Here is a 27,445-nt window from a genome sequence, read left to right on the forward strand (position 1 = left end):
ATGCAGATACTACCCACGGGTCTTTCTTGGCCCTAAGTAACTCCAAGAGGGGGAACTGCAGTTCATCTGAGCTTGAGTGCCAGGCTGAGGCTGCTTACCACAAATCAGACAGACAGCCCTCGGTAAGAGGGCAGCTCAGACTTCAGAAAGACACGTGGAGCCCACAGAGCAGACAGCCGGGCACATCCGGCCCCAGCCAGTCTGGGTGTTGGAGGCGCACAGCGCATCATACGCCAAAAGTCAAAGGGGAGTCCAACGGTAAGTCACATTTCTAGGCTCAACTCAGATGACCCCTGGTGTGTCCCCCAACCTGTGGAAGCCACGGCGAAGTCTAGCGCACCGGGGACAGGAGAGACGGCACCGTGGCCATCAGGAGGCAGTCTGTCAGGCTATTTATTCCCACTTGACATAACCCAGAACACAGGAGCAACTCTGTACATCTTGAGAAACTCACAGCTAGCTCCAAAACAATAGAAATGGTAAACTACAAAAGATGAGTTGTATTCAGCAAATATAAAGGGTAACGTTAGGCTGTGTCAAACATGTATCGGACTATTTACAGCGCCTGGGCGTGGGTTCAGATCTCGCCGGCCTCCTTTTCCTCCGACCTCCGTGACGCCGTCTTCCCGTTGGTGCTCTCGAGCCTCCAGTCGGTGGCCCCCCGCTCACTCCGCCCGCGCTCCCAGGACTCCTCCCTCGAGGCCCGCTCTCTGGAGAACCTGGGAAACAGGAACCAGAGGCTCAGCAAGGGCTGGCCCTCCCTCCTGGCTGCTCCTCAGGCACTGACACCTTGGACCCTCAGCACCAGGCCAGGGAAGGGCAGGACCCACCACGGCTGGAAGGGCCCTAGCAGACCAGAGGGTGCCAGGCCTGCCGTCTCGTGCCCAACCCACTGCCCAGGGAGGGCTGGGCAGCCACTAGAAAGTGACATCTGCAAAGGTTTCTAGTAACAGGAAAAGCTTTCACTGTAATGTAAACACTGCAAAGGAAAATACAACAGGAGTCCACACACATGGAATACGATCCATTGCGTAAAAACACAATGGAAAAAAAGATATTTAAAATCCATCATACCAAAGCTAACAGTGGTCATCTCTGAATATGATTATTAGTGGTGTTTTTTGTTGTTGCTGTTTTTCCTTTAAAAAACCACAACAGAGGTAAGCAGGGCCTAGTCAGGGGCTCTGTGTACCAAAGTGACAGTGAGTGTGCAGCCCCTGAGCGTGGCCATGCCCACGTGCGACCACCTCCTCAGCCTCTCAACCGTCCCAGCCCTGAAGCCATCTGCTGCCCTCGGCTTAGGGATCTCAGTGCCCTGGGCCCCATTCAGGACTCCTCAAGGCCCTAACACTCTGTCCCACAGATGACAGACCCCCAGACCCTGGCACACAAAGGAAGGGTTCACTCCTGGACGCAGCTACTGAAGGAGTCAGAGCAGTTACTTGTATTTCGAACTCCGGTCCCTGGATGCCCGGCGGTGGCCCCGGCTGTGGCTCCGGGAACGGCTTCGGTGGCGCCGGTGTCTGTCTCGGGACCGGGATCGGGATGACTTCCGCCGCTCTCTGGAGGTAGATCTTGACCGCCTCCGACGCCGGTCCCGGGAGCGCGACCTGCAGCAGATGTTCTGCTGATGCTTTACTGGTATCTCCCCTCCTCCCACAAACTTACAACTTGGGTTCACAATAATCCCACCAACTACTCTCTGGTAACTACGGCCAGACCCTTCCCGCTGACGCTTCCTGTACATTGGCCAGGAAACTCCCAGCTGCCCAGCAGGCCCCAGCAGCGCCCTGACTGTCCCTCTCATTGACAGTGGGTCCCCACTCCCACGCTACACTAAGCCCCAGCCAATGCCAGCTACAAACGGGACTGGAGTCTCACCCACGTCCTGTGCCCTTCATGAGCCAGACCTGACCACCAGATAATAACTGTGAAGCTATAAAAGTTAAGTATTAAGTGCACATAGAAAAGAACATCTCACTGAGAACACATAAATGGAAAACCTACCTCCTGCGATCTCTGGTTCTTGATCCAGACCTAAAATAGAAAAAAAGATGAACAATTTCCCCAAAACAGCTCCATCCCTTACAGCTGAGGGGAGGTGCCTCAAGTTCACATGGTGAAGGAGGGCCGACTTCCCGGAGGACCTGCTATAAGGCCCGCCCCCAGCCCCAGCTGCTTGGAGGCAGAAGAGACCAGCACCCAGTGGTCCATGCTGCACTGAGTTGAACCAGTGGCTCTGCAAACTCTTCACGGTGGACACCACCTCAGCTACATAGATAGTCACATGGCAGGCGCAGGGCTGGGCAGGACACCCAAGTTGGAAACACAGGTTCACTGCCAGTGACTGCCACATGAGCTCCCTGCGAAACATTATACAACCAACTAAGAAATGCACTTTACAACGAGGTCTCATTTCACACCGTTCCAAGCAGAAATCTACAAGATCACCACCAACGTGTGCTCAAGGAGGAAGTGACAAAAGATGCTCACACATCATATGGCTGGAGGATGATGACAAAGCCTCTTGAAAAGCAATTTTTGTAACACCTACCAATATTTATATATTGTATTCCTTTATCCCAGGAATTCTAAGGAATTTTATAGACCCTCAAACACATACAAAGATGGTCACTAGATTACTTGTTCAAAAATAGTTTCATAGGGACTTCCCTCGTGGCGCAGCGGTTAAGAATCTGCATGCCAATGCAGGGGACACGGGTTCGAGCCCTGGTCCGGGAAGATCCCACATGCCATGGAGCAACTAAGCCCGTGAGCCACAACTACTGAGCCCGCACGCCTGGAGCCGGTGCTCCACAACAGAAGAAGCCACTGCAATGAGAAGTCCACGCACAGCAACGCAACTAGAGAAAGCCCGCGCGCAGCAACGAAGACCCAATGCAGCCAAAAATAAATAAATTAATTAATTTAAAAAAAAAAAGTTTCATAAAAACTTAGTCATCAAAAATTTTTTTTAAAAAGCAAAGGCTTCTAAAAAAAATAAAAAGCAAAGGCAACAAAAGCAAAAGTCAACAAGTGGGACTACATCAGACTAACAAGCTTCTGCACAGTGAAGGAAACCATCAACAAAATGAAAAGGCGGCCTACTGAACAGGAGAAAATATCTGCAAATCATGTATCTGATAATAGGCTAATATCCAAAACACAAAAAGGGGGCTTCCCTGGTGGCGCAGTGGCTGGGAGTCTGCCTGCCAGTGCAGGGGACACGGGTTCGAGCCCTGGTCTGGGAGGATCCCACATGCCACGGAGCGACTGGGCCCGTGAGCCACAATTACTGAGCCTGCGCGTCTGGAGCCTGTGCTCCGCAACAAGAGAGGCCACGATAGTCAGAGGCCCGCGCACCGCAGTGAAGAGTGGCCCCCGCTTGCCACAACTAGAGAAAGCCCTTGCACGGAGGCGAAGACCCAACACAGCCATAAATAAATAAATTAATTAAAAAAAAAAAAAAACACAAAAAGAACTCTAAACAGAAGGGAAAAAAAAAAAAAAAGGTAAAAACACGGGCAGAGGACCTGAATAGACATTTTGTCAAAGAAGACATGCAGATGGCCAACAAGCACATAAATAATTGCTCAACGTCACTATTCAGCAGGGAAAAGCAAATCACAACCATAATGAGATATCACCTCACACCTGTCAGAATGGCTGCCATCAAAAAGACAAGAAATACACGTGTTTGTGAGGATGCAGAGAAAAGGGAATCTTTGTGCACTGTTGGTGGGAATGTAAATTGGTGCAGCCACTATGGAAAACAGAAAGGAGGTTCCTCAAAAAATTAAAATGGAACTACAATATGATCCAGCAATTCCAACTCCGGGCATTTTTACCTGAAGGAAATGAAATCACAATCTTGAAAAGATAGCTGCACCCCCATGTTCACTGTAGCATTGTTTACAGTAGCCTAAACATGGTAACAACCTAAGTGTCCCCTGATACATGAATGGATAAAGATGATATGGTTGTACGTATACAGTGGGATGTTATTCAGCCACAAAAAAGACGGAATCCTGCCATGTGTAACAATATGGATGGACCTTGACAGCATTATGGTAAGTGAAATAAGTCAGACCGAAAAAGATAAATACTGTATGATCTCAGTTATATGTGAAATCGAAAAAAACCCAAACCCATAGATACAGAGAACAGACTGGTGGTTGCCAGAGGTAGGGAAATGGGGGTGGACAAAGGGGGTGAAGGTGGGAGAATAAAAGGATATAGTTAATTACAGCATCATAGTAGGGACTCTGTGTAGCCTTCAAGAGCACAGCTGTTATGGGAAGGTCTCACATGTGGAGGGTCCCACATATACCCATGCACACAACATGTCCAGCGACTGTCGTCACCTCTCTGTCTTTTTGCTTAATATATTTTTACACTGTTTTGAGTCTATTTATAATCAGAATCTGTTAGTTAAAATAATGAAAAGAAACACAAAAGATACAATAAAGGATTATTTGTCCTGAGTTATTCACTAAGGAATTCCTCCAGGAAAGCCCAGTTTCTGTGCCCAATATGAGAGCTTGGTTACTCGGTGCTCCAGCCTCTTCCTTGAACTCTGACCAGGCCCGCTGTCTCCACCTGCATGTCTCTTAAGCTGAAGGGATGTCTCTTAGGCCCGAATACAGCCACAGCCAAATTCTCCTCCCCACCTCCTCCTAATCCCAACACACCATTCCCAGTCTCCCCACCGCCATAAGCGGCCACTCCTGGTCAGAAACCCTGAGCCACCTCCACTCCCCCTTTGCACAACTTGCATCCGTCCACTAACAAATCCTATCAGCTCCACCTCCAGAACACATCATTCCCTCCTGGCCCCCCCAGGGTTCGACCTGCCACCTCCTCGGCCTGGGCCCTCCCAGCCAGCTCATGTTCCCTCTGCTTCCACCCTACCACCCACGAGCCTGGGCCCACACCCAAGCCCGTCCCTGGTGGGTCCTGCCCACGGCAGGCACGGCAGCGTGAGAGCGTGCTCCTCTCCGGTGTCCCAGCTCCTGCCTGTCCTGCTGGCCAAGGGCTGCTCCACAGGAGGTGCTGTGACAGGTCCCCCTCCACCCCTGCCAGGGAGTCCACATCTTTCTAGGGAAGAATCAGGTGGCCACAGCTGCTCGAGCAGCTTGGGTGTCCTGTCCACACCACACAGCTGTGCACACAGGTCCTCCTGGACCAGCCAGAACCTCGCTTGACTGAACGTGCTATGTGTTTGCTTATTTTTCTTTTAAGAGCCACCCAGGTAACTGGCAGACCTCAACTGTCAAGGGCAATAAATACGCAATGCTGCCAGGAAGAAGTGGGGTGTCCTCAGGTCGCATGTGCTCACCTCCTGCTCAGTCGTTCTTCCCGCTCCCTCTCCTCTCTCCTCCTCAGCCGATCCTGATTTCTCTTCTCCTGCTTTTCAGCCACAGTTTTCTAAATAAAAAGGTGGAAGATGGGGGAGGAGCAAGTCACACACTAGAGTGAACATTATTGAACAAAGCACCTTTATGTGACCTCAACACTGGCAATTTAAGAACCTAAGAGAAACTAAGGGAACAGGAACACATTCTTCATAAAACCTCTTCAACAATGGAAAATACATGGGGAAAAAAACGCTTTATCATTTTGTAAGTTCAGTGACAAACTACATATTCTAAGTGCTGTACATCCAAGTCACAGACATTTTATCATATTGCTCACATCAATCCATAAATTTAGTTTTTTTTTTACCCCAAGGAGACTCCACAAACTTCATGTAAAAGAGAAAACATGTATCTGACCGAATCCATCTTCCTGCGGGAGCCAAGCTGCAGCCTGTCCCGGGCAGCAGGCTCCACACGTCCCATCAGGCTGGGTCATGGTGAGCGCAGTGTGGACAAGGAAGGCCGACAGGCAGAAGGTGGCCTAGCAACCCCCCTGCCAGAGCACCATCCACCGGCTAGCTCAGAGTACCCCAAAATCAACTCAGAGCCTTTCAATGCCTCCCCTCGCGCTCCTGAGGGGAAGGCCCTGAGGGGGAGGAACTTAGAGCCAGGAGACAAAGGCCCGAGAGGGCATAAAGGGTGACCTTAAATCTCAGTTCTGATGGGAGCCAGTCCCCAGGAAGAGAAGGCATGGCCAGGACAAGGAGAGGCCCAGAACCGGCCTGTGGGCTGGCATCACCTCCTTCCCAAACCCTCCCCACTCCCTAAAACACTAGGTTCCCCCACCTGAGGAAAGTCCTCACTCTTCTCACCCTGCATCCACCTTGGAGCATGGCCCGGGGGGTGCACGGCCCAGGCGGGGTGCACACCTCCGGTACCACTGGGAGTGAAGCCATCTCTGATTAGGGCACACAACTCCCACCTTCCTTATCGTTAAGAGGTGCACTTCCAAATACATTTTCTGTTGATAGTTTAACAGCTATTTATCAAAATCCGTAACTTAGTTGGGTTGTTCTATCAACTATATACTGCTCATAACTGCAATGACAATACATGACTTCTAGATCAGGTGAATACTTAAGTTCTAAAGGTTTCAATGTATTCTGAAGCAAAGGTACATCTTAAGAAAAAAACAAAAGGCTTTCAGATATAAGAAACATCAGGACAAAATTCTGAGGTGTTATGGAATGGGAAAACAATTTAAAGGAAATTCCCTAAGGAGATTTTTAATGGGAATGGTAGTTGACACCAAATTGTTATTTACATTCTACTGACTACATATAAAATATTTTAATGTATTTTATACCCATAAATTTATAAGAAAAAAATTCCAACTTAAAAATGTGTGACAAAGAATATCATTTTTCAAAATTCTACTGACTGGGAGCACAGGAGCAAATGTTTCAAGACCAGTGCTGAGACTGCCACCCAGCTCCCTCTCCCAGGGCCGAGTCGCACATCACTTATGGGGGACCGTCCTTGGGTGCAGGGCCCTGCCACCCACTACTCCTTCCTGGGGGCACACAAGGCCCAAGGCCTTGACTATCGTGGTGTCCTACAGTCAGGTGTCATGTGTCTGTCCTTCCAATCGATTTCAGGTGTCTGGATAAAAGGCCTGCACATTTCCCAGCATCCCATCATAGGGTCCCAGTACACAGTTAGGGAAAGCACCATCCATTTGAAGAAGACAATTCAAAATATCACAAACTTATTTAACCTTCCTCCTTGGCATTCTGTACCCAAGATGTCGAATGTTGTAGAGCTTAACCCAGAAAAAGGAGCCCCGAGGAAGGGACACAGGCATCCAGTAGTGGGGCAGGGCTATCAGAAAAAGCCCCATCACCTTCTCATCCTTCTAGCCAGACCACCCTCCATGTGTCCGCCTCTGTCCAAGAAGAAAAACTACAGACTACTGGCTCTTTCCCATCACCAACAGAAGTGTTTTCAGAGGGGTACGAGAACTCTCTGTACCGTGGGACTGAATTCTGCCATTTTCCTCTGTAAACAAGGGGTAGCAGACTAAATAAATATGCCAGGCTCTGCTGGATTCTGAGATCTTAGATCTCTTGTAGGAACATACGGATAAAATCTGAGTAGTTCACTGTAAAACTCAAGTATAATACCAAGGCATGATCTTAGGATCAGAACAGAAGGTTTTCAGTACCTCCACCAAAAACTCTCCCAAAAAACAAAACAAAAACAAACAAAAAAGAACACAAGGTTTTCTACAAGCAAAGAGATGTGAAGATGATCACAAAACTTCTCGGGTTTCTTCAGAAACGCAACACATTAACATACCCTTAACTGATCGAGCTTCTCACGGATCTGAATGAACCCCAAGTGTAACTTGCCCCCGAAGTGGTCTGCAAGACGACGGTCATTGTCATGGAGACCAAGGTAGGCTGAGCAGACTTCACAAACACGCAGCTTCTGCTGCTGAAAACTGGATGCAGGCATGGAATTCCTGTATTCTTCCTGGAGAATGGGAAGAGAGTGAGAGTCAAATGCCACTGTCTACTCAGCCCCTAAAATGGAAGTATGCGAAGGGACTACAGAGATGACTTTTTTTTTTTTTTGGCTGCGTGGCATGTGGGATCTTAGTTCCCTGACCAGGGATTGAACCCTGGGGGCCCTGGCAGTGAAAGTGCCAAGTACTAAGTACTGGACCACCAGGGAATTCCCTAGAGATGACTTTTATTTTTTTAATTTTTTAAAATGTTTTATTTATTTTTTGGCTGCATTGGGTCTTCGTTGCTGCGTGGGCTTTCTCTAGTTGTGGCGAGCGGGAGCTACGCTTCGTTGCGGTGCATGGGCTTCTCTTGTTGCGGAGCACGGGCTCCAGGCATGCGGGCTTCAGTAGTTGTGGCATGCGGGCTCAGTAGTTGTGGCGCATGGGCTGAGTTGCTCCACGGCATGTGGGATCTTCCCAGACCAGGGCTCAAACCCATGTCCCCTGCCAGTGGATTCTTAACCACTGCGCCACCAGGGAAGTCCGAGATGACTTTTTTTTTTTTTTTTTTTTTTTTTAAATAGTGGTTTGTTTATTTATTTATTTATTTATTTATTTATGGCTGTGTTGGGTCCTCGTTTCTGTGCGAGGGCTTTCTCTAGTTGTGGCAAGTGGGGGCCACTCTTCATCGCGGTGCGCGGGCCTCTCACCATCGCGGCCTCTCTTGTTGCGGAGCACAGGCTCCAGTCGCGCAGGCTCAGTAATTGTGGCTCACGGGCCTAGTTGCTCCGCGGCATGTGGGATCTTCCCAGACCAGGGATCGAACCCGTGTCCCCTGCGTTGGCAGGCAGATTCAAAACCACCGCGCCACCAGGGAAGCCCCCGAGATGACTTTTAAATACGTAAAAACTGAATCGTTCAAAAAGCTTCAGATTCTTGTAACCAACCCAATTTTAATTGTTTATTTAAGAAATGAACTACCAGTCATGATTTCAAAGCAACATGGGGTATTCAGAACACTCAGACACACAGGATGCTGTGTGTGCTAAAAGGCCAGCAGGGAAGGTGAGTCCCTGCTATGGTGGAGAGCTCTGCAAAGACCAAAGAAACAAGAGGGGAGAATCTTAAACAGGGGTCTTAAAAAAACAAACAAAAAAACTAAACCAAACAGACGAGCAAAAAACACAGGAGCATCTATGGAGATTGTCCCAATGTTCAGGAAACTGTATCCCAACGCAGCCCCAAAAGGTAAAATTTGGAAGGACAAACACATTAGACACTCTCTTCAAAGGAGGAAGTGTGCCAAACGTAACAAAGCACACTCCCTCCTGCAGCCAGTGCAGTCTGAGTCTAATCATAAGAAGTCACTCGGGACTTCCCTGGTGGCGCAGTGGTTAAGGATCCGTCTGCCAGGGCTTCCCTGGTGGCGCAGTGGTTGAGAATCTGCCTGCCAATGCAGGGGACACGGGTTCGAGCCCTGGTCTGGGAAGATCCCACATGCCGCGGAGCAACTAGGCCCGTGAGCCACAATTACTGAGCCTGTGCGTCTGGAGCCTGTGCTCCGCAACAAGAGACAGGCCGCGATAATGAGAGGCCCGCGCACCGCGATGAAGAGTGGCCCCCGCTTGTCACAACTAGAGAAAGCCCTCGCACAGAAACGAAGACCCAACACAGCCATAAATAAATACATAAATAAATAATTAAAAAAAAAAAAAAAAAAAAGAATCCGCCTGCCAATGCAGGGGACATGGGTTCCAGCCCTGGTCTGGGAAGATCCCACATGCCGCGGAGCAACTAGGCCCGTGAGCCACAACTACTGAGCCCGCGCACCACAACTACTGAAGCCCGTGTGCCTAGAGCCCGTGCTCCACAACAGGAGAAGCCACTGCAATGAGAGGCCCACGCACCGCAATGAAGAGCAGCCCCCACTCTCTGCAACTAGAGAAAGCCTGTGCGCAGCAATGAAGACCCAACGCAGCCAAAAATAAATAAATAAATAAATAAATAAATAAATAAATAAATAAATAAATAAATAAATTAAAAAAAAAAAAAAAAGAAGTCACTCGGTCTCAAAGCAAAATACACGAAACACAAAAGAAAATGAACCAGAACATGGTTACTGCTGCTTGTGCTCAAGTTAAAACATTCCTTCAAAATCTAGGTTTAAGAAATGCATTTCAATAATCATTTGCCCTTAAAGGGAAGATTGAATGTAGTAACCTTCCATTAATTCACACATTCAAAATGTTCCCTAGGAAATGCAAATCAAAATAAGACATCACATCACTCACTAATCAGGCAAAGATACAGAAAGGCACTCTGGTGCCCAGGACCCCCAGTGTCCTTACTCTGGCCACTGTCCCCATCCTCATCACCTGAGTGCCCCCCATAGGCCTTCCTCAGAACTACAGGACAGGACAGGATCGGGTAGGGTGCCCTTCCTCCCCTTAGCAGGAGGCAAGGCTGTCTGGTCATCCTAAGAAATGATACAGAGAGAGAGGTGCTGCGTACACTTTACCCAGTTTCCCCCAATGGTTCTATCTTTAAAAACTATAACTCAACATCACAGACAGGACGCTGAGTGATACAGTCAAGGTTCAGAACATCCATCACCACAAAGGTCCTGCCTGCTGCCCTTTCACAGCCACACCCACTTCTCTGACTCCTGGTGACCACCAATCTGCTCTCCATTCTTATGGTTTGGTCATTTTAAGAATGTTATATAACAGATCCACATAGTATTTAACCCTTTGGGATTGACATTTTTCACTCAGAATAATTAGAATTGATTTTGAAAGAGATTAGAGGAAGGCATTCAAAGTTTTACAACTACAGAAAGGGGCAGAATAGTATCACAAATAACCAGTGTACCCACCATATTTAGCACTTTTGCTTAAGGTTTTTGTTTTTCTTTTAATGAAAGATGTAGAACATTATGATGGAAATTCAGTTCTTGATGTGTCCCTCTCTAGTGCCAGTTCTCTCCCTCCCAGAGGCATTCATGTGCGTTCAGCATAATCTTCAGTGCTGTCTCTGTACTGCATTGCACATGTGGACCCATAAACTGTGTGTGCACGTGGGGCATTTAGAAGTCCTGCATCAGCATTACAGGCCTTTCTCCCACCTGTGTTGCTGGCGAGCTCTCTCCCGGATGCTGCAGGCAGATGTGTTCAGTTCGTTCACTGCTGCAGAACTCCATTTCAGGGGCACATGGCTGTTTGTCCATGGGTGGTTTTCTAGGTTACCGACGGTTGCTCATTTTACCAGTTCTGCTGTGAGCGTCCTTGCAACTGTCTTCTAGCGAGGATGCTTGGAGTCCTGGGCACAAGTTGCCATGTGTCCCCTATCCTGCTGCCCTCTTGGCTGTCTGCAGCCATCCAAGTGGTGAACCCCACATCTACAATTATTCAGCCTATGCATAAATCTCAGAGCCATCTCACGGGTTTTTGGTGTCTGCTCTGCTCTTCAGAGCAGGAAGGCCTGGCCTCAGGACTCGCTAAGAGGCCACAGAGCTTCCTTCCTGACCCTCTGGCCTTTCTGCTGGAGCTGTCAGCAACCGAGGGAGCCTGACTTTTTTTTTTTTTTTTACATGTAAACACAAATTTCCCATTTAAGTATACAGGGGTTTAGTATACAACAGTGTAGGATTTCTACGCAGGACTTGCGACTCTTCACGCACACGTCATTGCCTCAGTGGGCCTCGCTCGAACACCCACAGGCAGTCAGCAGGATTCGTGTGTTCAGCTGAGAATCGTTGTGTCATCGCTGAGCTGCTACTATGTATCAGGCACCATGACAAGCCGGGGGTGCAGCAACAACCAAAACCAGCCCTGCACTGGGGCACTGCCCACTCCGCCATCTCACCTCTACCCACCATTCTGAGAACCTTCTCATCTGGTCTCAGCTAAGGGCCTTCCAGGGTCCCTCTGCCCTACCTGGACACGCCCTGCACCCCCCAAGTGCACCCGTCTTCATCAGAATTAATCTTATCTGTTGCGCACATTCCCTTCTGCCTGGCCCCCCTCCCCACAGCAGTGCCATCTCCAACAGGAGAGGGAGTCTTCCGGCTTGCTCACAACTAGAGAAGTGCCTGGCCCATAGCTGGAGTTTGACAAGCACTTACTAAAGGAACACACCCGCCCCGTCTTCCTCTGACTACCATTCCCACCGTTCTCGAAGCCTACCCAAGCCATCTCCGATTCCAGCAGTGAGATTTGAGAACCAGGGAGTATGCAACAGAGGAAATAATCTAGGAGGAAAATAGTTGTCACGGATACAGACATTGAGTCCCTGACTCAGCTTCTCCACCACACAGCAGTGTGTCCTGGCCTGGCAGCCTAGCGGACACCACCTGGGTACCACCCGCAACCTGCACGGGTCTCTCTACTGAGGACACAGTGTCACTAAGCACCAGGCCTCACCGTACATAGCATCTGCAAAGGAAGTCTGGCCCAATTACACCAGCTGAACACCCACCACGCTGCCCCCTCCCTGGGAGCCAGATGGACAGACAGGAGGTGCTCACTAACACTCCTGCGCTGTTATACTCAGGACGCACTCTACACATGGGAATAATGCGCAGAGCTGGCAAGTGCCTAGTCTGAGGCCACACAGGGTCACAGGGGCAGAGTGAAGACACAAATCCCAGTGTGTGCTGACTCTAAACCGTACAATCCTGACAATATACCACCCTATTTCCAACTCCTTCCCAATATGTATACAAAAAAAGAAGGCATGGCTTAATTTTAGCCCAAACGGTCAACTCTCTGGAGTTACTACTTCCTCCCTCTCTAAGACATTTTTGTCACCAACCTCAGCTTCTTTTTTCTTTGCACGGACTTTCTCCACTTCCATAAGAATCTTCTGGGATTCATCCACATTTCCTTCGGCTCCTAGCTGTTCAGCTTTAGCAAGAAGCTTCCCTATTTCTTCGTTCAACTCATGTACTTTTTCTGCCTAGGAGAGAGAAACAGTCAGGTAAGGAGACATCTAAAAACAACAGATTTTTTAATGCAAAGAAAACGAGTGTTTCTCTTGTTGCATTTCTGGTCTGTTCCACTGAAAATATTAGAACAGCTGGAAACCCTCACTGATGACATGCGAATTCTAACAATTACGACATCCTTAATCCCACCACTGACACTGATCATAACTAGACCTGTGCACCGCGTTCCAATAAAAGCAGTGGCACCGCTGTTACTGCCAACAGGTTGCAAGGACCATCATGTGGGTCAGCTTCTAGGCCATCTCTTTTTATGCCTTCTATTACAGTTCAATCTTCTGGGTAAGGGTAATAAAATGCATGGGTCTAAATGCATACACTTATAATTTAAGCAAAATGCCTAACTATTGGGATTTGTTTTCAGAAATAAAACGGCACCGTTGATCCCGTTTGCAACTATTTCCTAAGAAATGCTTTTATAAAACTGAAAGGAAAAAAGATACTGAAGAGAGTTCCGCTGAAGAGGAGACAAGGGTCATCCAGATGACACACAGGCCAATTCCACACAGATCTACTTTCTTCTTTCATGATATGGATGCACCATAGTTTAACCATTTCCCTGCTAACTTTTCTCATTTCCTGTTTTATATAGGGATGTTAAAAAAAAAAAAAAGAACTTTAAAACACACGCACACGTGCACACACACACACACAAAACAAACAAAAAAACCCCACACGCACAGTGCGGGGAGGGGCTAAGAGCTCAGCGACGGCCTTCCCTCCTCACTGGGAACAGCCAAGGCGGTGGGTACCATCCACCCCAAAGATGCACACTCAGCAGTGACCGTGACTGCCAGCCCGGTGGCAGCCCAGTTTTTACGACAACAATGTGAGGCGAAGGCCTCCCCAGCATACCTTTGCGGAAACTTCTGCACTGATCTCCTCCTGCGTCTCTGCCAGCCGCTTCTTGGCAAGCTCAGTTCTCCGATCACACTCAGCGATAAAGGACTCCAAGTGATCCATCGCCTAGCTCAGGAGAAGAAGAGAGCTACAGTCAGTGACATGCCTCCGACCTCAGAACTCACGTGTTCGACAGGAAATAACAGTCCTGGGTTGGTTCTTAAAGCCTGTAGGTTCAGTGGGAAGATCTGAAGCTACACTACAGCTAACATGTCCACAATCACATTCAATCAAGGGTCTCTGTTAAACCAAATGACCACTCAAAAGCATGGTCTTCTCATCTGATTTATTTATTTCCAAAATTTGTAAAAGAACCCCCATCCCTCAACAACATTTCCAAGAAATTTTTGAGGAAAATTAAAACACCTGGCTGTAACTAATAGTGGTCTCTGAGGGTCAGAAAAGGCTGGACTGAGCTAATAATGTCAGAGGCCCTCTCCTGGTGAGTCGTGGGAGATGCAGATGATGTACTCACTGGTCTTTGTGAGCCACGTAAATATTATTCCCTCATGTTCTGAGGGTAGAGTTCCCCCTTCCACCTCAAAACAAAACAATAGAACAAATGTTACTGAGAGCTGTGAACACGTTTAGTTATTGCCCACCGTCTAAACTGGCGGGAAAACTGGTTACTACTTACCCAAAAAGGTAAAGGAAAAGACACTCTGAAAAGAGTTGGTGGGAATCAATAAAATACTAATTAATAAGCAGTCACATATGCTAAGCACTTAATTTGCCGTAATTAGTCAAAGGTCCCAACATAACTTCAGATAAACATACAAACAGGACGTCACTTTCCCAACTGTCAGGCTAGGACCAGTGATAAGTAGCACCTCCCAAGTTGCTGAAGTCAGCATCATGTTACATAGACAGCAAGTGAGGTTAGCAGTGGATGACGGGGTTAGACAGGGTGAATGATCCACCGCTGAAAAATAGAGAAAGGGGGCTTCCCTGGTGGCGCAGTGTTTGAGAATCTGCCTGCCAATGCAGGGCACACGGGTTCGAGCCCTGGTCTGGGAAGATCCCACATGCCGTGAAGCGGCTGGGCCCCTGAGCCACAATTGCTGAGCTTGCGCGTCTGGAGCCTGTGCTCTGCAGCAAGAGAGGCCCGCACACCGCGATGAAGAGTGGCCCCCGCTTGCCACAACTAGAGAAAGCCCTCGCACAGAAACGAAGACCCAACACAGCCATAAATAAATAAATAAATAAATAATGTTAGCTGTTAAAAAAAAAAAAAAAAGATTTCTCTCTTTAAAAAAAAAAAAAAAATAGAGAAAGGAAAGTTCTGGGTGGAAATGATAATAAGGCAGGTGAAAGTTAGGCCAACGGACCAAGGAGTGATAATCTATGTCTCTTCCTCCAAATATGGTCAGGAGAGAGCACTCCACAAGGATTGGTGTGACACTGGAATGGACAGTAGGGACACTGGAGAGGATTACAGTCCCCTCTTTTCAAATGAACGCATACTAGGGAGTAGGTCAAGACATGGAAGAGGCTCGTGATGGTGCCAAGCCCCACTGCCCACAAGGCCAACTCCCAGATTTCACTCCACACACTTGGAACTCAGGGCCTCTTTCCTGTCATTGGTCCCCAAATATTCTCGATAAACATTTCACTATGTTCAAATCAAACGAGCAGAAAAGCCAATGACTGGCATTTGTTTGCATGCATGCACTGCATTTCCTGGAAGTATGTCAACTTGACCAGCTCCGCTGACAAGGTGGGGACTCGCCAGGATCAAAGTGCCAGTGAGCTGACTCGGGTCACGTACCACCTGTGCTCACCTGGAACAACAGCTCCTAACAGACCAGCCTGAGAGGTCCAAGGGTCATGCATGCACATGTGCTGAGACTTTGATGTAGAGTTCCTCTATTGTCTACCCAAAAAGAGGGATCTCACACCTAACACAGCCAGGGATCCACTCAACAGGGGTTGAGTGGGGAATACACATTGCCAGTTCTGCCAGTGCCTTTACCAATCAAAGCAACCAGCTGCATCTAAGCAAAATATAAACTGACTCGGACATCTGATAAGCTAAAAATTAAATGGTAAACTTCACAACACAGACAAGACATACTGCAGAGACGTCTCTTAACTGCCATGTTCTTTAAAAGATGGTTCTGTCCTACTGCCCCTCACTCTCTTCAATGTGTTTCTCAATTCTAGATTGGTTCCTAAATCAAAGAGCAGGTTTAGCGTTCCCCTGGTGGCGCAGTGGTTAAGAATCCGCCTGCCAATGCAGGGGACACAGGTTTAAGCCCTGGCCCGGGAAGATCCCACATGCTGCGGAGCAACTAAGCCCGTGCACAACTACTGAGCCTGCACTCTAGAGCCTGCGAGCCACAACTACTGAAGCCCGCGCCCCTAGAGCCCGTGCTCTGCAACAAGAGAAGCCACCGCATGAGAAGCCCGTGCACCGCAACGAAAAGTAGCCCCCTCAAGCCACAACTAGAGAAAGCCTGCACGCAGCAATGAAGACCCAACACAGCCAAAAAACAAAACAAAGCAGGTTTAAATGATTAAAAAAAAAAAGGGGGGCTTCCCTGGTGGCACAGTGGTTGAGAATCTGCCTGCCAATGCAGGGGACACGGGTTCGAGCCCTGGTCTGGGAAGATCCCACATGCCGCGGAGCAACTGGGCCCGTGAGCCACAACTACTGAGCCTGCGCATCTGGAGCCTGTGCTCCGCAACAAGAGAGGCCGCAACAGTGAGAGGCCCGCGCACCGCGATGAAGAGTGGCCCCCGCTCGCTGCAGCTGGAGAGGGCCCTCGCACAGAAATGAAGACCCAACACACCCAAAAATAAATAACTAAATTAATTAAAAAAAAAAAAAAAAAAAGGTACTCAAATCTAAAAATTAAGTCTTAATCACAAGATACTGCTTACTAGGAAGTCATCCATCTTTGCAACTCAGGGGTGGTGTGATGAACCATGAACTACTCAGGGGGCCTGAGCACACCGCTGGCACAGGGGGGCACACAGGTCTCACTGCCACTGGAGGCTGTCCGTCCACACACAGGACCATGAGGTGCTCTCCCTGACCCTGCCTGCCTAGCAGCATCAGTGAGCCTAAGAGGAGCCCATGCTGTCAGCAGAACAGTCACAGCAAACGTGTGCCTCAATACAGCCACGCAGGGGCTCTCAAGGTACCCAATTTTCAGATGAAGAAATGGAGGCACAGTCTCCAAACTCCTGAGCAACGGCATCAGGATGTAAAGACCCTTGTGGTTTGACTCCAAAGTACCTACACTTAGTCCTCACAGCTCTGAGGCAGTTATCACCAGCCCAGTTTATAGGAAATAGAAAAGGGCAAAATAAGTTGCCCAGGGTCGCACAGGGACTCTCACCCAGGACCTGACTGAGAAAGCGTGACTGTCACACTGCACACGTGTAAGACAGAGACCAGGTGTAAGCAGAACTGGTCCCATTAGTTGATATGGTGTGTTGCTCTGGAAACCTGTCAAATAAAACATCACAAAGCAAGACAATGTGGGGGAAAAGCGAACCATATTTTCACTGAATTAGAGAGAAGCAAATCTTTACATTTTCCACAAGTGAACACTGAAGAAACAGGCTGCCCCGTAACCTTAATGTTCTGTGTGTCTGTGTCCAAGTTGAAAAACTTGAGATGTATTTATAGAAATGACCAATTCCCTCTCCTAGGGAATTCCTGGATATAACACTCTCAAGAAATCAAGGCCTGGCCCTGGTGCAGTCAGGATGAGGCTGTACTGGGCTAGAAGGAGCCAATGGTGAGGCACTTTCTCCCAGATAACCTGAATTTGGGGTGGAAAAGTGCCAGAGGTCCCAGCCATCAGCCCAAGCTGAGGATCTAGGCAGCGAACACCTACACAAAGAAACACCTTTATGACAACCCTGTCAGGCCCACAAAGAAATACCTTTTTACACCTTTCTGATTGGCAAAAACTGAAAGTTTGGTAACTCGCCGCTCTGTTAGTGAAGATGTGAAAATGGGAACTCTCACACATCACTGGCGGGATCATTCACCCCTCTGGAGAATTCCATGACACTAACTACCAAAACGACAAAAGCACATCCTTTCTGGGCCAACAGTCCCGCTTCTAGGGATCTTTCCTAGAAACACTCACAATGTGCCAATGTGCAGTGCAGCACTATGACCATCAACAGGGAATGGTCCTATAAAACAGACACACATCCTGTGGAATACTATGTAGACACAAAAGGATGAAGTACACTATACGATAGGAAATCATCTCAAAGATATGCTGAAAACTTAAACCAAAAAAAAGGGAAGGGACGACAGATATAGAGCATGTGTGCAGCAGACTACTATTTGTGTTTAAAAAAAAATAGAAGGGGCTTCCCTGGTGGCGCAGTGGTTGAGAGTCTGCCTGCCAATGCAGGGGACACAGGTTCGAGCCCTGGTCTGGGAAGATCCCACATGCCGTGGAGCAACTAGGCCCGTGAGCCACAACTACTGAGCCTGCGCGTCTGAAGCTTGTGCTCCGCAACAAGAGAGGCCGCAACAGTGAGAGGCCCGCGCACCGCGATTAAGAGTGGCCCCCACTCGCCGCAACTAGAGAAAGCCCTCACACAGAAATGAAGACCGAACCCAGCCAAAAATAAATAAATAAATTTTTTTAAAAATAGAGGGCATTCCTGGTGGCGCAGTGGTTAAGAATCCGTCTGCCAATGCGGGGGACACGGGTTCGAGCCCTGGTCCAGGAAGGTCCCACATGCCGCGGAGCAACTAAGCCCGTGCACCACAACTACTGAAACTGCGCTCTGGAGCCCGCGAGCCACAACTACTGAGCCCACGTGCCACAACTACTGAAGCCCGCGCGCCTAGAGCCTGTGCTCCACAACAAGAGAAGCCACTGCAATGAGAAGCCCACAGACCACAACGAAGAGTAGCCTCCGCTCGCCGCAACTAGAGAAAGCCTGTGCACAGCAACAAAGACCCAACACAGCCATAAGTAAATAAATAAATTAATTAATTAATTAATTTAAAAAATTTATAAAAATAAAATAAAATAAAAAGTAGAGATACATGTCCCTCGGGTATCCACATAATCTCTAAAGGAAAGAGAAGAAACCGAACAACTCGTTACCTCTGGGGCCAACCAGGGGGCTGAAGAACAGAGAAGGAGGCAGGCTTCACAATATACCTTTCATATCTCAAACTCTTAACCACGTGAGTGTTTTATGTGTTTTTAAGTTACGGACAGGACTTCCCTGGTGGTCCAGTGGTGAAGAGTCTGCCTTCCAATGCAGGTGATGCAGGTTCAATCCCTGGTCAGGGAACTAAGATCCCATATGCTGTGGGGAAACTACACCCGCGTGCCACAACTAGCGAGCCCGTGCTCTGCAACTATTGAGCCCGTGTGCTGCAACTAGTGAGCCCATGCGCCACAACAAAGAGCCCGCGTGCCGCAAAGAAAGATCTCGTGTGCCGCAACTAAGACCCAATGCAACCAAATAAATAAATAAATGAACAACTGACAAGCAGTAACCCTAGTGACATAACTGATCTAGGCAATAATCCTCAACTGCTGCTTAAAGCATGAGGCCAAAGGCTGATGGGGGCCTGTGCAACCAGGTCAGGCTGCCTGTGACACCCAATTCCACTGACGTTTTGCCACCTGATGTGACGCACCAGCCAGTGCCTAGCCCGGCCCCTGCACTAACTACTCTGTCAAACGAGAACCTGATTCTGACCATCAAGCTTCCAGATCTAACTCCCAGGTTACAGGAAATTTCAAAGATAAAGGAAAACATGTTAAAAAGACTGCATTATAGGGCTTCCCTGGTGGCGCAGTGGTTGAGGGTCTGCCTGCCAATGCAGGGGACACGGGTTCGAGCCCTGGTCTGGGAAGATCCCACATGCCGGGGAGCGGCTGGGCCCGTGGGCCACAACTACTGAGCCTGCGCGTCTGGAGCCTGTGCTCCGCAACGGGAGAGGCCGCGATAGTGAGAGGCCCGCGCACCGCAGTGAAGAGTGGCCCCCGCTTGCCGCAATTAGAGAAAGCCCTCGCGCAGAAATGAAGACCCAACGCAGCTAAAATAAATAAATAAATAAATTTATTAAAAAAAAAAATAAAAGACTGCATTATAAGGATGCAATCAGCAAAATCCAGGATATGAGAGACTTAAAAATTAATTTCTTCAAACAAACAGATTTTAAAAGATTTACAATACATCTTAACATGTGGCTCTTATTTTGAATTCTGAGTCAAACAAATGATCGTAAAAAAAATACTTTTTGAGATAGTCTGGGAAATTTGAGGACTTAGATAATGTTAAAAAATTATTTCTTAAATTACCAATACTTTAAATAAAATTATCTTCTAGATGTACTATTTGCAGTACTTACAGATGAAATTCTATGTCTAGGAACTACTGTAAAATAATCCAGTGTGGAAAGACAAGAATAAAGATGAAATAAGAGTCTTCACGTCAACAATAATTGAAAACTGGGAGATGAAACCCAGAGATCTCTTTATATTATTGTTTACTTCTGCATGTTTAAATTTTTCCTCAACATATTTTTAGAAACATGCTAATAAGATACAAACTACTATATACAAAATAGACAAACAAGGTCCTACTGTACAGCACAGGGAACTATATTCAGTATTTTGTAATAAACGATAATGGAAAAGAATCTGAAAAAGAATTTATATATATGTATAACTGAATCGCTTTGCTGTACACCAAAAACTAATGCAACATTGTAAATCAACTATACTTCAGTTAAAAAAACAAAAACAAAAACATGCTAGTAAGGAGATTCTGTCACAACCAAATATAATACCAGATCTTTGTATGTAGAGTAAAGAGAACTTCAAAAGCCAATGGCAACACTGAAATATTTACAGATGAAATGACAGGATGTGTGAGGTTTGTTTTGAGATTTGTGAGAAGTGGGTACAAAGATGAAACACAGTTGGCCCTGAGCTGATCATTCCTGAGGCTGAGTGATGGGTGCGTGGAGATTCATTATACTGTTACATCTCCTTTTGATGTTTGAGATTCTCCATGGTAGAACAAACAAACAAAAAACCCTGACCATCCAAGGTCAGCCTGTGGCACTTGAGCAGCAAGCTGTTGCTTCCTTGCACCTTAAAGCTGTGGTAAGGGACTGCCTCCAGGGAGCGGGAGGGGCACAGGGAAAGGGGGCCTTTGGTGTTTTCTATGATAGTCAATGAATTCTGATTCAGCCACACACTTCCAACGAGAGCACACAGAAATCTCTAGTATACACAATTTTATCTTTGTCTTGCTCATGATTTCCTAAGGAATTTTAAGTCATTGAACAGGTCTCACAGTTTCAAGGGCACAGTCTACCATTTGAGTGCATCATAATTTGCTCATTCATCATTGAGTCTTTTTTGTTGCATCCAACTTTTCAATCTTATAAACAATGCTAGCTACCACAAACATCTTTGTGTACCAGTGTTTGCCTGTGTTTTCAATCACAGTTGACCCTTGAACAATGAGGGGGTTAGCAATGGATCGTGTAGTACTGTAGTATGTATTTATTGAAAAAAATCCGTATGTAAGTGGACCCACACAGTTCAAACCTGTGTTGTTTAATAAGAGGCCACTGTACTTCCTTAAGATAGAGATTTGTAGAAGTAAGTTACAAGGTAGAAATATTTTAGCAACCTGACTGGACCTAATAACTTTTCACGATTTAGCATAATTCGGAATTCCCCGGCGGTCCAGTGGTTAGGACTCCGTGGTTCCACTACAGGGTGCACGGGTTTGACCCCTAGGTGGGGAACTAAGATCCTGAACGCCATGAGTCAAAAAAAGAAAAAAAGAAAAAGAAAGCATAATTCTTTCTCCTCCCCTAAGAAATAATCACTTAAGAGCTTGGTATATACCTTTTAAAATTGTATTAAAATGCATATACAAGCAAACAATTTTTACTCCATTTAGGAGTTTTTCAAGCTTTTTTCATTTTTCACATCAATACACGCATCTTCTATATCTATAGCTGTGTTTCACTGTATTTCAACACAACTATACCCATTCCACAATGAATACACATTTGCATTTTTTCACTTTTCACTAATCCAAAACGATGCAATAAACATCTTAAGTCTTCTCATACATAGGCAAATATTCTAGGACAATTTCTTACAAATTGCTTAGAGGGGACTCAAAGTCTATAAATATTTGAAAGTTGTATAAAGGGCTGATGAGCTCTTATAAAAGATTTACCAAGGGACTTCTCTGGTGACGCAATGGTTAAGAATCCACCTGCCAATGCAGGGGACACAGGTTCAAGCCCTGGCCTGGAAAGATCCCACATGCCGCGGAGAAACTAAGCCCGTGCGCTACAACTACTGAGCCCACGTGCCACAACTACTGAAGCCCATGCACCTAGAGCCCGTGCTCCGCAACAAGAGAAGCCACCGCAATGAGAAGTCCGCACACCACAACGAAGAGTAGCCCCCGCTCACTACAACTAGAGAAAGTCCATACGCAGCAACGAAGACCCAACGCAGTCAAAAATAAATAAATTAAAAAAAAAACCTTGTATGATAAACATGGCTTAAAATATAATTCAAATGCCTGTTACATTAATAATATATTTAATTTTTTCATTATTAAGACAAAATAAATGCTGTACTTTTTTTGTCAGCTGTCTCTCTAATACAACCTAGATAAAAATAGTCCTAAATATCCCTGACTGATATGCTAAATGGAATGATTCCTCTCCCAGCGTCATTTGATGCTGCTTGCATTAATTCTGGCATCAATCTTATTATACTTTCAGAGACTTTGGAGATAAATGTTTGGCCCACCTCACAGATTCACTGTCAACAGTGAAGGCATTCTACCAAAACACTTGGTGAGATACACAAACATAAGTTATTAAGAAAAATCAGAACAAGTCATGATTTAGCGATGGTTCACAACTTGTGAAAACAAAACCTGTGTCCATCTTCCAATAGTGATGACTACACTGTAGTCCCTCCAGAAACCAACCTCAACATGGGAGCTGCTGGTCCCACGCCTGGGAACTGAACAGCCCATGGGCTACGTGCGCGGCAGGCTAGGAGCCTAGCACCGACAGCAGGTCATCAGGAGGCAGCAACAGGTCAGTGACAGCAAGAGTCAGCTCACTGGCCACATCTGGCCAAAAAGCTACTGAGGTGTTGTGATCTACCAAAATTGCAATTGTGACAAGAAAAATCACAACTAGCCTTTCTGACATATACATATATACACCTATATACATACGTATATATACGTATATACATACACGCATATATATATATATATATATATATATATATATATATATGTGTGTATATATATGTGTATATATATATCTGTTCATCCTGAATGGCCTATCTTTGAAAGATACAGGTGACCGCTGAAGACAGGTACTGGATGGCTAGTCACATGCAAAGGGGAGTCTTTTCACCTCGAATCTGTAACAGTTATGTTACCTACCGAAGAGATTTAAAAATTGATTTTTATCAAATTCTTTTAACAAATCTATATTCTGGAAAAGCACTTTATTTTTTCCTTCTAAGTTTATTCTGCATAACTAAGGGAAAAAAAAAGTTATTTTAGTTTGGTATTTTAAAGTCAGGCCACATTTACCTCTATTAAAGTAACCCATCCCGTGCACCACAACGAAGAGTAGGCCCCACTCGCCACAACTAAAGAAAGCCCTCACGCAGCAACGAAGACCCAACGCAGCCAAAAATAAAATTAAGTAAATAAATAAATAAATAAATAAACCCATGCACATCTAAACACTACTGATATATATATATATATATATTAAAAATTTTAAGGCAGGGTAAATTTTATGGCTTGTGAATTATATCTTAAAGCCGTTATTTAAAAAACCTTTTTATGGTAAACTCTCCCTAACACCCAGAGGTACCTGCTTAGCGCTCCACAAAGCACCACTCACTGTGTGGCAGGACCACACCTTACGCAAGTAGCCCCCACTAATAAACAGTTCCAGTACATCCTCCTCTTTTCACTTCAGTCTTTCACTTTCACAAAAAAAGCTGCAATGGGCACCTTTTCTGTGTACCCATTAACACGTATCACTAAGATACAGTCCCAGCAGAGTTCTAGAACAAGTGTATACAAGCATTTGACATGCTGAGAACCTGCTGACAAGACTGCCCTCCCACAAACACAGCTGCTCCAAGTCACCCTTCGTTCTTCAGGACAGGAGGCCCTCCTCCGTAGGTTTACAGCACTAGCTATCAAACATTTCAACATGAGCCATCTGTAAGGTCAAATATGATTTTTAAGGAGTTGAAAGGACAGGTGGTTACCTCTTTAACGGGAAAAGGTATTCCTGCAAATGATAAATTTTCACAATACAAAAAGGTCTCGTGACCCACTCAAGCCCTCCAACTAAGACAAGAATGTTCATAATCTCTTGGTTTCTTCTAAAACTACTCTGTACATCTAGGCACGTCAATGAGTATAAATGTCCTTCCTTTTTAAAAATCACACTACGGGGGCTTTCCTGGTGGCGCAGTGGTTGAGAATCTGCCTGCTAATGCAGGGGACACGGGTTCGAGCCCTGATCTGGGAAAATCCCACATGCCGCGGAGCAACTAGGCCCGTGAGCCACCATTGCTGAGCCTGCGCGTCTGGAGCCTGTGCTCCGCAACAAGAGAGGCCGCGATAGTGAGAGGCCCGCGCACCGTGATGAAGAGTGGCCCCCGCTTGCCACAACTAGAGAAAGCCCTCGCACAGAAACGAAGACCCAACACAGCCATAAATAAATAAATAAATAAATAATTTAAGAAAAAAAAAAAAAAAAATCACACTACGGAAGACATCATATCACACTTGCTTTTCCTCTTTATCTCGAAGATAATTTCACAACAACATACACTGAACTACACTGAACTCAATCCTCTTTCCATAGCTATACATCATTCCATTGTAAAGAAGAGCAATGACTTAGCCAAGCTCTCACTGAAGAAGCCTACAGGCTTCCGGCTTTCTGCAGCTCTAATGCTGCAGGAATATTCTGGAGCAAATTTATCTTTGTACATATGCACAAGTATCGGTCAGATATACTCTCAGAACTAGCACTGCTGGGATATGCTTTCACATCTTCAGATGCTCAGTTACCCAGAAGGTGTATCAGGATTACTTAACTCTCCATCTCCATAGCTCTGAGTGAGGGTGAGTATCTGCCATAGGATTAGATGCCTACCAGAAAGTGTCCTTTTCTATTCTTCGCCCATTTTCTATTCAGCTATTGTTATGGTTCTTCTCAATCATGATGAATTCTATATACAAAGCATACTTGCCCTTCGTCATATATGCTGCAAATATTTTGTCCCAGTTGAATTGTCTTATTTTATGTATAGGAATTTTTGATATGCTAATATTTTCAGTCCCTACTCAGAAAAATGTATCCATCTTTCCCTTATAACTTCTAGGCTTTATAACATGTCAAGATGACAGAACAAAATTCTCTTTTGGGGGATCCAACCTGGTTTTTCCCCCAACTAGCTGATCCATAGTTCCTAATAGTGTTCATTGAAAAACTCATCTCCACAGTGGCTGAACACATGCCTTTCACAAAATACTAAATTACCATATATGTTTCGGTCTTTCTGTAGTCTAAATTTCTTCTATTAATCTATTCTTCAGCATAAATTCATCAGGGCATTTAAAAAGTACACTGACATTCTCATGTAGCAGAAATGCTTAGATTTGTGATCCAAAAAAATTACGTTACTAAAATTGAAAATTTAACCTATACATTTGTGTATCTATCTGTTTCTGATATCCCAAGGTAATGGCCTCTTTACATAAGCATTTTTCAGGTACTAAAGAATTAAAACTCACAATAAAGAAAACTTCCATCTCCAAGCCCCATCTATTAGTTGAGCTGTTTGTGGCTAAAGGCATTTTTAGTTAATTCAAAGATTCAACGCTGGGCTTCCCTGGTGGCGCAGTGGTTGAGAGTCTGCCTGCTAATGCAGGGGACACGGGTTCGAGCCCTGGTCTGGGAAGATCCCACATGCCGCGGAGCAGCTGGGCCCGTGAGCCACAACTACTGAGCCTGCGCGTCTGGAGCCTGTGCCCCGCAACGGGAGGGGCCGCGATAGTGAAAGGCCCGCGCACCGCGATGAAGAGCGGTCCCCGCACCGCGATGAAGAGTGGCCCCCACTTGCCGCAACTAGAGAAAGCCCTCGCACGAACCGAAGACCCAGCACAGCCAAAATAAATAAATAAATAAATAAAAATAAAAGTAGCTATAAAATTAAAAAAAAAAAAAAAAAAAGATTCAACGCTGATGTTGAATACTGTACTTGAAAAAGAAATGATAATTTTAATCCCTTTTTAAGATTACTGATTTAAGTAGAATTGACTCTAGCTATAATATATCCTCTAAAATGTCCATTGGCAGAAAAAAAAAGTCTTTCCTTGGTTTTGCTTTTCTCTTGACTTCCTCCCACCAAGCTCAGTGCCTTCCCAGTCTTCACTGAGGAACCTGAATGGCATCAAACCCCTCACTGACCTCTGGTCACACCAGGGATGGAGGACTTGGAAAAAGAAAAAACTAACAGAGTGACTCCATGGGAATTCCCTGGCAGTCCAGTGGTTAGGACTCGGCGCTTCCACTGCAGGGGACCTGGGTTCAATCCCTGGTCAGGGAACTAAGATCCCACAAGCAACACAGCGTGGCCAAAAAAAAAATCTAAATAAACAAACAAATAAATAAATAGAATGGCGTGACAATCATGCATTCTCAATGGGGACAGGGATGAAAACTTGTCATGAAGAGTGAAAAAAATCTTAGATATTACAATGGTTTGTGGCCTGGAAAGGATCACATAAACTGATACGCTGGGTATCTGTGGTATCAAAATTTCATGGCAGGGAAGTAGACAAATTAGGGGAAAAGGTCTAAAAAAGGTTCCTTTGGGAGGCAAAAATGACAATAAAGTTATGAAATGCCATTTTATAACCACTAAATTGCAAAAATTTAATGGTCTGACAATACCAAATGTTAGTGAGGATGTGTACACTGCTATTAGGGCTGTAAACTGATACTTTCTCAAACAACAGGGAGAAAAAAGAAAAAGACAACATTACAGATCTTGCAAGAATAAACGTGCCTCTCCTACAATCCAGCAATTCCTCTCCTAGGAATATACCCTAGATAAACCATTGTACACGTGCACCAAGAAGGTATTCAAGAACATTTATAACACTGTTCATAACAGTTTAAGAATAAAAAAAAAAAAAAAAAAAGAAACTAGTATCAACCCAATTGTCTATGAATACAAAATGGATAGTTTGGGGAATACTCAAGCAGTAATGAAAACAAACAAACCAGACTCAACAAAATATGTAAACTGGAACATAATACTGAAGGAAAAAAGTTATTAAAGATTACCTATGCTATGAAACCATTTTTATAAGACTCAAAAAGAAGAATAAACACAATGTCCAAGGAATCATAAAATATGTAACAAGAAACATTTTTAAAGAAAATGATATGTACAAAACATAGAACGGAATAGGGATGGTAGACACACAGACACAAATCGGTACTGGCCACGTTCTAGCTCCCAGCCAGAGAGCGGTGGAATGACATCTATTTCATTATTCTGCTTCATAACTTACGTAGGTTACATTATTCTTGTTAGTGCAGTATTTGGCTCTTCACAGTAGGGA

General features: G+C 45.8%; 1 protein-coding gene across 4 annotated transcripts in view; it reads right to left on the reverse strand.

Annotated features, from left to right (window-relative positions):
• Positions 1 to 375: 375 nt before the first annotated feature.
• LUC7L (LUC7 like) overlaps positions 376 to 27,445 on the reverse strand; it is a 33,463-nt gene continuing 6,393 nt past the window's right edge. For all 4 annotated transcript variants that reach the window (XM_036825239.1, XM_036825236.1, XM_036825237.1 and 1 more), the window contains 7 exons: positions 13,724 to 13,834; positions 12,679 to 12,822; positions 7,716 to 7,892; positions 5,339 to 5,427; positions 2,008 to 2,037; positions 1,443 to 1,610; positions 376 to 719 (listed from right to left, as the gene is read on the reverse strand). In XM_036825239.1, the coding sequence (XP_036681134.1) occupies positions 578 to 719; positions 1,443 to 1,610; positions 2,008 to 2,037; positions 5,339 to 5,427; positions 7,716 to 7,892; positions 12,679 to 12,822; positions 13,724 to 13,834 (861 nt within the window). In that variant the 3' untranslated portion in view covers positions 376 to 577. The remainder of the gene's footprint in view (positions 720 to 1,442; positions 1,611 to 2,007; positions 2,038 to 5,338; positions 5,428 to 7,715; positions 7,893 to 12,678; positions 12,823 to 13,723; positions 13,835 to 27,445) is intronic.

Source organism: Balaenoptera musculus, chromosome 15 (assembly GCF_009873245.2).
Source record: "Balaenoptera musculus isolate JJ_BM4_2016_0621 chromosome 15, mBalMus1.pri.v3, whole genome shotgun sequence".
NCBI classification, from domain to species: Eukaryota; Metazoa; Chordata; class Mammalia; order Artiodactyla; family Balaenopteridae; genus Balaenoptera; species Balaenoptera musculus.